Source organism: Panthera pardus, unplaced genomic scaffold, assembly GCF_024362965.1.
Source record: "Panthera pardus isolate Hobbes unplaced genomic scaffold, ASM2436296v1 HiC_scaffold_10, whole genome shotgun sequence".
NCBI classification, from domain to species: domain Eukaryota; kingdom Metazoa; phylum Chordata; class Mammalia; order Carnivora; family Felidae; genus Panthera; species Panthera pardus.
Window position 1 is genome coordinate 78,511,301 of NW_026526655.1, and position 10,469 is coordinate 78,521,769.

Consider the following 10,469-nt stretch of genomic DNA (forward strand, 5'->3'; position numbering starts at 1 on the left):
AGCTGATGCTGGCCTACAAGGACACTGGGAAGAGGAGTGATTTCAGAAGAGCCTTGAAGGCTGGATAGAATCCTAGAAAGAGAGAAGCCAAGAAGCACCTGCCATGCAGGAGAGTCACTGCGAGAAAAGGCATAATGGAGGGAAAGTTCTGTGTGCAGGGAGTGTTCAAGCAAGGAGACAGAAGAGGAGAGGGGTCTGGCCAGACTGTAGACGATTTCGAGGACAGCTCTGGGAGGGATACAGAAGTTACAGAGGTGAGTGTGGAAGGGAAACCCTAACAACAAACATGGCCGAAGAGCCTCTCAAATCACACCAATGTCTAGAATAACACGATAGGGCTTTGACAGGAAAACTGGGCCACAAGATTAAATCTGCACTCTGATACCTTTCAATATTTCAAAGGAAATCAAGGAAGGATGGCAAAAACTAAAGGGCCAGAATTTAGGCTTACAATGAATAAAACAAAACGTGTATCTATGGGTTGCAGACTTCCAAGTAGTGAAAACCCCAGTGCAAATGCTCCCCATTCACGCTTTGCTCTAGGAACACAAATCAAAATGTCCTCTTCTCAATATTATGAAAAAGAGAGATACTACACACAAAAGAAATACCATTAGGGTTATCAATGAGGAGATAACCACAAACAACAGGAAGATGCTACAATGTCAATATTTCCTAACAGTCAGGCCTACTTGGGCTGAGGAAATCTCTCAAAGGAAGTAGTGGAAACCTCATGGTTAGAGTCACTTACAAGAAGACCGCAAGGCACAATCCTGTGGTCTACTCTCTTTCACGTACGTCTGACCACGCGGAAAGTAAGTTCAGGTGAGTGACAGTGGCTGGGCAGCAGGGAGCCAAGCTGAACCACGTTTGAAGAAAAAAACCAGAAAACAGATTCTGATTCCGATCCAGTTACAACAGTGCGTTCAGTTTGTGAAAATCCATCAACCTGCATACTTAATGATATGGGCCCATTTCTGTTTGTATCTTCTTCTTCAATAAAAAGATCTTCTAAAGGCTGATTTGGAGATATCCTCCTCCATAACAACCAAAAAAAGTTTTCAAGGGGTGCGTGGGTGGCTCAGTCACTTACATGTCTAACTCTTGATTTTGGCTCAGGTCATGATCTCACAATTCATGGGATCGAGCCACATATCATCAGGCTCTGTGCTGACAGTGTTGAGCCTACTTGGGATGCTCTCCCCGCCCCCCCCATTCCACCCCCTGGCACTCACGCATGCCAAGCACTCTCTCAAAAAAAAAAAAAAAAATTAACAAAAGAAAACCTATTTTTAAAAAATACTAATGTTAAAGAAGTACTCCATTAAATGAGGATCTGGTAAATTCACAATCTAGAAATTTCTAAAGCAAACAAATGCTTTCCACAAGGCCGACAACTCTGACACTCAAAACTGCTATTGAGAAAGGACACTGGAGAGAATGAACCTGGCAAGCTTAATGGTTCCACAAACCCAGAAGGCCACATAGTTCTAAACAGTCCCTACTGGTTCACATCTGGAGGGCCCCATTCGTTGGCAGTGGAATAAGGATTGTGTGATAAGGCCCAAGGACTCACCAATTCCAAGTTTATAGCTTCCCGGTCCCAAGACATTTGGACTGACTTGGCCTTCTAAGTTCACCAGGCAGAAGTCCTTGGGGATAACAAATTCCCAATTATTCAAGATAGCCCACTGTCACTAAAAAGAGACAGCTTCCTCAGAAGAACCACAAGACTGACCATACTAGGGACTAAAAGGGCCAGAAGTGAAAGTAACCTACAAAACCCATTGACCAGAGATTCTTAGCCTTTGCAAATAGGCGCCCCCCAGCTTTCACAGAGATGAGGTGGGGCAAGTACTGACTTCACTGGGCAATGTTGCCATGGAACAAATCTAATTGTGTCCTACCAACGTCTCCTATTAGTTATCCTAATGCTTTCTTCTACACACACACACACACACACACACACTCCCTAAAAGTAAATAAATGAGCTTATTTTCCATCTTTCTGCCATTGTAAGTCATCTTCTTTACCTTCCCCACCAAAATAAAAATAACTCCATTATCATTCTTTAATATTCCCATCTAAATCCAAACCCTTCTCTTGCCCTGTTCCCAATTACTTGCAAAGTTTTATCTGATTATAAACTACCTACATTTCCTTGAATGATTTATTTATATTTCTAGATGAAATGAGACAATAATTGCCTCTATCCTCTCAATTCAAAAAACCACATACGCTGTCCTCAAATCCCAAACCACAAATGCTAAAGATTATGAATAAGAGGAATGTCTATTTGCTTATGTTATAACTACTGAAGAAATAACTAGAGTCTTGCATGGAGAACAATCAGCTCATTCTTGACCTACCATCCTATTTATCTTTCTATTCTCAAAGCTAATTGCTTATATAAGCATGCCAATTTGCCCTGATTATAGGATTCTTAATAAATGAATGTTGTTTACATTTCACAAGTGTATTTGAATTTCTCTCCGGGAAGCCAAGCTCATCAAGTCTTTGTAAGTGGTAAAACCAGAGATCAAAGCAAAAGGCCTACATTGAACCAACAAACAATTAAGCTTGAGAATAGAGGCCTAAGCAAAAATACAATTGATTTATTGATTTTCCTACTCCAGAAGTACACCTCAGGGCCACTGTTCACTCTTGAGCTATAATATATAGAACTTTCTCCGTCAATTTTCATCATGATTATTTGATGATCATTTCTTAAATAGTTAAATGAGTCTAAAATTCAACAGACTTTGATCCATTTCTTATTTCTCATCTTGATGCTTTCAGTTCAATCAAAGGTCTTTAAGATTTTGGGGGGAAAATTTTGTTTGTTATTTTTTATTATTTTCTTTTTAACCTCTTCTCCACTTAGCCTAATTTCCCCATAATTTTTGGTACTTCTTAAACAATTCCTTTCCTACTACACCCAATTTATCAACCCAGGCATCTATGGTTTTTTGAGGCTCCCAGGTGATGCCAATATACAGCCAAGTTTGAGGACTACCATTTCAGTTTGTCAATCCCTTCATTATCCTGCCTTCAAGCGTTCAGCGCAACTCCCAAGGGAAAAAAAAGAACAACACAGAAAAGAAGTCAGGTTCCAGAGCAAATCCTTAATTCAAGGCAGGACCTTTAGGTAACAGGCATACCTTAGTGCCCAACATGAGCCACAGGGCCAAAAATGTAAACAATCGGACACCTTTCCCAAAGCCAACAAGTTCTTAGTATAAACCAGGCACGGGCACCATTTACCCCACAAAAATCAGTCGAGAGATTACTTGCGGCTATAGCAGGATCTAAACACCTCAAAGCTTTCAGCTTTTGTAGCAACGGACAGAGGGGCTTACAAACAGCAACTCCTCAAAGAACAAAGTAGACTATATGTGAATTCCAAGTCACTAAAGCCCATTACAGGCTGCACAAGAACACCAAAAATGTGATCTGAGGAACACCTTTGGTGTGTCCTAAAAACTAGAAAAAGTTTGTTATGAGGTGACTATCTGTAAGCTCTGCCACTGGCCATGGGTTTTTGTTTTGTGTGTGGTGGGCATGAAGATGTGACTCAGTTTGTTTTATTAAGACTGTGAGCAGAAAGTACACTTCTCCTGTTTACAACAAATACCACTAAACCTCAAGTAGGAATTCCCAGCCATCCTGGCCCACATCTGTGGGCCTCCGCTGCATCACAGCTCTCTGGCCTACCAGCTCTTCCCCAGACACTGCTTCCAAATTATATCCAATGGAAACTGCATACTCCTTGGTGTTTGGTTGAAAGCTCCGGGAAAAGAGGGAAAAAGGTGACTGGGAAAGTGGGAGACCACCTGCAGTCTGTGCAGACACTGTCTTAAAGGAAAGAAAAGACAGGAGTTATCTCTGCCAGCAGTATTCAAGTAGATGAGAGCGAACCAGGTGCATGAAGCCTCTCTATACAAACCATGACCCCAAAGCCTGGGGACACAGTTCTCGTGGTGGGGAAAAGGAAGAAACATCCCCCATTCTAGAAGGGAAGAGACAGTTTGCAACTCACTCCCCCACTCTTAAGCAATTCAGTCTGTTCTTTTCTAAGGTGTCAGTGCTTTGTTCCTAAGAGGCTTCCAACTACCAGCACTCTCTTGCCAAGTGGAAAGGATCATCTGGAATCAGTGCTGCTTCTATCAGCCATCTTCATGCCACATGTTACCCGTGAGCATAAAGAAGCCCACTTCACCTTGCCCTTTAGCCCCAAGTCCTACGTATGAAAAAAAGGAGCACACTTCTAAGACCAAGCCCTTCAAGCAACAGTTTTTGTAAAGTAAAATGAATTTCCAGAACATGAGCCCACACTTTTTTCTGAAGCCCAGGAGGACTCTACGCGGCGGAAGTGGGGGGGGGGGGGGGGAATCCTTCCCCACTCTCAGGTGCTAGGATTCTAGGTCTAGAAACTGCCGACAGCAGGCTCACCTCAAAGAGGGCACCACTGAAGCCAATAATGCACTAGCCAGGTCTTGGGTTTGCAAAGAACTTCCAGTCACCAGCATTCTTCATACAGCTTCTGTGTGAGCAACTCTAACGGAGAGCTCACTGTTCATTTCTTTGACAACTCTAAATGTTAATATACTTTTCCTTAAGCTTAGGGGACTTTCAGTCAATGACCCTGGAAATTCTACTCTCTAGACCACACGGAATACAGCTAAAACACAGTCCTGCACAAAGCTCTTCAAAATGCAAAGTCAGCTGATGGAGCACAGGATGGTAGATTCTGGAAATTTTACACTTTCAAGTGCTAGCATCTAAAAAAATCTCCTATCTTAATAGTTGTGTCAAATTTTTTTTTTTTTTAACGTTTATTCATTTTTGAGACAGATAGAGACAGAGCATGAACGGGGGAGGGGCAGAGAGAGGGAGACACAGAATCGGAAGCAGGCTCCAGGCTCTGAGCCATCAGCCCAGAGCCAGACACGGGGCTCGAACTCACGGACCGCGAGATCATGACCTGAGCTGAAGTCGGACACTTAACCGACTGAGCCACCCAGGTGCCCCAGTTGTGTCAAATTTTATTTCAACTTACAGAGGAAGAAAATCAAGGACCAGAGGAAAGATTTTAACTTGCTCAACCTGGTGCAGCAGATTAATTCTAGAAACTAGGTCTCCTGCCTCCCAGGCCAATGCTATTTGCTAAATGAGAGGCCACCAGCAAAAGTAATTCTTATCGCCTAAGGACTTAAGGGCATGCATACCTTTTCTTCCCAAAGGTCATCAGTTTGTGTTGCTGCCAGCCTCTTACTGGAGCCAAACATTTGTATTCAGATAATAACCTCTGATTGATTTCTGTACTGGATATCCAAATATACTGGCATTATGGGAGGTGGAATGCACCCCAATAAGAAGCATATATTCCCAACTTTGGTGAAATAAAGCGGCTCAGTGATAGTACCTAGGATGAGCTAGAATGGCTCAAAGTTACAACGCTCCACCCTGCCCCCAGCCCAACTTCTCTACCTCCTTTCCGTAACAGGAGAAAGGATGTGAGAAAAATCAGCAAGCATCTGACGATGACCTAACTACACTCTCACCCATCCATCTGCTCAGCAGACTGCATGGCAAGAGCTCTCCTTGGAAGTGGTTAAAAGAGAACAACACCTTGCAAAGGGAAATAAACGTTAAAACTTGACTTTCCTTGTCCTTTCACAAGTAATTACATTCACAGTATATGCATGGCACTGACAGATTGTCTCTCCTCTGATTTGGAAATCCTAAATTCCCAACCAAGGTAGCTCAAGTCTGCCTCGATAGAAAAAACCAAAGAGCACACTTTCAGACCAAATCAGTATTTAACTCCACGCCTGAAAAATGGAACGGCATAGTGAGGATGCCAAAATGTTTGACATTGAAAATAAAACATCAAGCGCACCTCACAGCGGTCACTTCTAAGACATTTTTGTCTATTTTATACAGCTTGAAACTTGCATTTATCAGATTTAGGGATTTTTTTTTTTTTCTTAAACAGCTTTACTGCTAGCTCCAGGCATTTTCCCCCTTTCCAGTTCAAAGGCCTCAGGAAGTATAATATAATATGGGGTGGGGGAGAGGGGGCAGAGAGCCCAATCTGGATTAAAAATCCTAGATCAGTTATTCCATATCTGTAGGACTGTGGGAAACTTAGGTAATTTTATTTCCAGAATGATTGTGAGGATTAAATGAATAATGTAAGCATGGGCGGGGGGTGCGTTCATAATAGGTACTCAGAAAACGTTCCTACTTCTTCCTAAAGCAGAATGACTACGTTCAACCTCAGGGCAAGAAGGAAAAAAAACTGGAAAGAAATCGACTCAAATTATTCACACACCCAAGTAGTTCTCAGTATCAGACATAATACTGCCCTAAACCATCACTTTCTAATCCGTCTTTTTGAATCTGTTTGCACAGCAGCCTGATATCTGATATCACACAGAGATATAGCAGCTAGGATAGAGGGCTTAAAATTATCCTCTCCTCTGACATTCAAAGAACGAATCCGACAGCTCCTTGACAAAGGCATTAGGGAACTTATATTTTATTTGTAAACAATGACTTCAAGCCAAAAATTAGTGAATGGTACGGAATGTCTAATGTAGAAAAAGGTGTTCTTGGACAGAGACCATCAATTCTTCACCCCACCCCAAAATAAACTTCATAGCGTCATCTTTGAAAATAAAGGGCAGAGGAGGGTGTATGTGTAAGTATGTATATTTCCAACATTTAGGCAATGTTTAATACAATGAAGAGCCACATGGATATTTAATTATAAATGTGTAGGACCCAAAAAATACATACACACCAATGTTACCTGTAAAATATGTGACATACACACCCTAAAGGAATAAAAGTAGGTGACTGAGTTTATGAAATACTTCTATTGAACAGTTTAACAAAAACATCACACACGTACGGACAAAGGCACATCACTTTACTGCCCTATCTGAAAGGTAGGTACAAAGATGCAAACAGTTACATGTATACAAGGAGTAATGTTTTCCCAGAAATACATTTTATAACTACTATGACAGTGCTGAAGACAAGCTCAAGAAGGAGAGAGACTCTCCTTAGGAAGATTAAGCTCCTAAGATTTGGATCCAATTTTTACTAGTCTTTAATTACAGGAAGTTCAGGAATTCAAACCTATTTCAAAACTTTTCCTATAAAAATTACTATTTTTTTTAGTTAACCCCTCCACTGATCTTAATTCCACAATCTCTAACTCTCTCCTTTCCTCTTTCCATTCATATCTATTAGTTTTTTAGAGTCATACAATGTAACTTAGACTGATGAAGGGGTAAGGAAACAGTCTGACTAGGTTTGGTCTCAAGATTTTCCAGAAATAGATGGACTTGTCATTTTCATTTTTATTTACTCCTTCCCAATGCTTTAAGTATTCTAGAGCTTGAGAGTGTAATTGTTTTCCATGTCTGAAATGTCTCATTAATTATTGACGTAAACCATACTTACTTACAATGAGGTGCTTGTATACTTTCCCGTACAGTACTACTATCCAGTTTTCCTCCCAAATCACATATATGATGTTCATCATATAAGGAAATAAGTCTAGTATCAATAATGCCAATGATTCCCTGTGCCACAGGGTAAAGAATTTTCTCCACATATGTACTTCAAAATATGCCACCTAAAATTTATCCTTCTACCTTGATCTCTAGAATTAAATGGTTTGAGTTGACCACTTAAGCAATTCACAAAGAAAACCAAAGTTGAGAGCATCACATGTATAACTTCAGGGAAAAAAACAATTATCTTAAGAGAAATCACCTTAACTCTGGACTTCCATCAGCGCATAAAGAGGACACCTTTTAATTCCTCTTGTAGGTTTCCAAATAGCAGCTAGAGCTGACTAGGGGGAAGTTACAATAAACACATTAACGTCCAAGTGCATCACCAAAAAGGCAGTCCCCAAGCTGAGACTTCTCCAAAAGCTTTGTCTCTATTCTGAAAAGGTCAGCCTGATATTTTTTGGTTTCGTTTTTTGTTGTGAGGTGCTTAAATATCATCAACAATTAAGAACCACATCCAGCAATTGTGTGTGACACACAGTAGAGTAAAAGTAACCACAACAACCAACCATTGCCCCAAGGAGTTTGTGATGCAGAATCATAAATGTGACATACTAAGTCTGTGACTGCTAGACTTAAGAGTAACACAAATCCACCATGCTAATGATGAAACATTTTTTCTAAAGATTAATTCATATCATGTGTTATTAATCAACAGCATAACTGAAATCTCAGGCAAAACACGCTATCCCAATTGAGCAGAACTTAATTGCATTATTGTGATCTGGTTTTCCTGTGTCACTGGCCCTTCCATTTCCAGTATACACGTACATACACACAGCACCACAGGATGAAAAGACAGAAAGCCCAGAGCTAGGAGGTAAGAACCATCTGTCTGGAAGGAAGAGGATTTTGAATAAAAACGTTTGTCCCTGGAAAGACAGGTCAAGTATGCACCCAGGCTGCCTTGAGAAGTAATTAAGCCTATGCTGTTTCATTTCAGTGTGTCCCATCTTGCACAACGACGGGAGCAGCTGTGGGAGATCACAGAAGATGCAAAGCAAGACAGGCGGCCTCATCTATCTCCCGACTGCCACACCAGACTTTCCGGGTGGCGTGAAAAAAGCTTTTGCCCTCTGTTGTCTCGAAGAGCACAAAGCTAACCTAGCCTCCAGAACGTTATACCCCCTGTCAAACCTGCCCTTTTAAAAGGCCTGAAGAAAGGCAAATTTAAATGTCCCGGTGTTCAGACTCAGAACCCTTCCCAAAGTTAGGAGGTTACACACCAAACACCCGCAGGCACACGCAAATTTGACTGCCTTGAGCACAAGTTTCTCTTGCTGCCTAGCCTCTTAGAGTTTAGAGGTAACTAGCTAAGAAAAGGTAAATGTACAAGTGTAAGGAATAGGAACGCGTCGGATCTTGCCTGTTTCCCTTCCAACATCCCTTTAAGGAGGCTGGGTCACTAAAAATCGGAAGTCTGGGGACCAGCTGTAGTACAGACTCTGGCTGGGTCGAGGGGGAGGCCGCCACACCCTCTGGAGCTCACAGCACTGACAAGCTGTGGTTGGGAGGGGCTCAGAAACTTAGTCCCAGCAGAAGGGAGAAAGAAGGGAGTCTTCAGTGTCTTGGATTTAAAAAGCTAAAAGCAGACTTCAAGAGGGAGCCGGGGATTTTGCTGTGTGTGCCGGGGATTGGGGGGGGGGGGGGGGGGGGAAGGGGTCGACCCTGATGTCAGAACAGCTCGAAACACGTCCCCGCAAAACTGCACATTCTTGTGGTTTAAGGTTTAAGACCAAAAGGAACGAGCTGAGGCAAAGCTGCTCTCCCGCCCGGGTTTCAGATCCCGCCCCTCCCAGCTTAGGGACCGGGGCGCCGCACTGCCGCGGGTTTCCTTATCTTTCCCTTTCGGGCCAGCTCCCCACGGCCAAGCCGCTACGTCCGCCTCCAAGTTCGCCTTCGCGCGCCACCCGCTGCCGGCCACATGCACCCATCTGCCCGGGACCCCGCATGCCGGACGGTCCGCAGGGACTCGGGGGGTGCGGGGATTTGGGGTTTTGTTTTTTTGTTGTTGTGTTTTTTTTTTTTTTTTTTTTAACAAAAAGCCTTAGCGGCACGCCACCCCCTTCTCCCCGGCCCGCGCCACCTTCCCTTCACGCCCACGCCGCACCTCCCCGGCACACGCGCTGCGTGGTGCTTCTCCCGCCAGACAATGGGCTCTGGGCTGGCCAGGCAGCCCGCCCCGAGCCCCCGGCCCCATCCCGGGACCCCGAGAGGGCTGAGCGCGGGGGCTGGAGGGGAGCGGAGAAGAGTAAGGCTGGGGAGGCCACAATGGGGAAGGTGGGCGCCTCCCCCTTGGGACAGGAGGCTCGCTCCCGGCGCCGGGAGAAGAAGAGGGGGCGGGGGTCAGCTGCGCCTCCCCGCCCGGAGCCCCGCCGCGCACTCACCAGCACGATGGCAAATCGCTCTTCCAGTTCACCTGGCTCGGGCATCGGCAGCTTCAAAGGCACGTTGTGCGCCCTGAAATCGGTCTGCTGCGAATCCATGCTCCCCGCGTTGCCCATGTTGGCTGCACGCCGGGGCCGGGGGCTGCTCCGGGCCCCTCGCGTTCGCTTCGGAAATCAGAACAGCTCCCGGCGGCCGGCTCCCGCCCCGTGGCGCGACCCGCCCGGCTCCCCGCTCTCGGCTGCGCCCCGGCGAGTGTGCAGCGCGCACCGCTCCCTAGCAGCGCTCCGAGCCGAGCCGCCCCCCGGCCTCCCTCATGCTCTCCACCGCCCCAGCGCCGCCCCGGCCTCTTTGCCTCGGGAGGGGTCGTCAGGGCGCCGGGCGCCTATCTGCATGTTGCTCCTCTGGCACGCCGCCCCCTGCCTGCGATCGCGGCCAGCTGGCGCGTGCGTCCTCGGACTCGGTCTTGCGCCGGGCCGCGGCCGCCGCTGA

The 10,469-nt window shown here is 45.0% G+C and overlaps 1 protein-coding gene across 1 annotated transcript in view; it reads right to left on the minus strand.

The window, feature by feature from the left end:
* Positions 1 to 10,219, minus strand: part of FMNL2 (formin like 2) — a 310,958-nt gene extending 300,739 nt beyond the window's left edge. The window contains 1 exon segment of the mRNA XM_053908723.1: positions 9,980 to 10,219. Within this exon segment, the coding sequence (XP_053764698.1) occupies positions 9,980 to 10,096 (117 nt within the window). The 5' untranslated portion in view covers positions 10,097 to 10,219.
* Between the last annotated feature and the right edge of the window lie 250 nt (positions 10,220 to 10,469).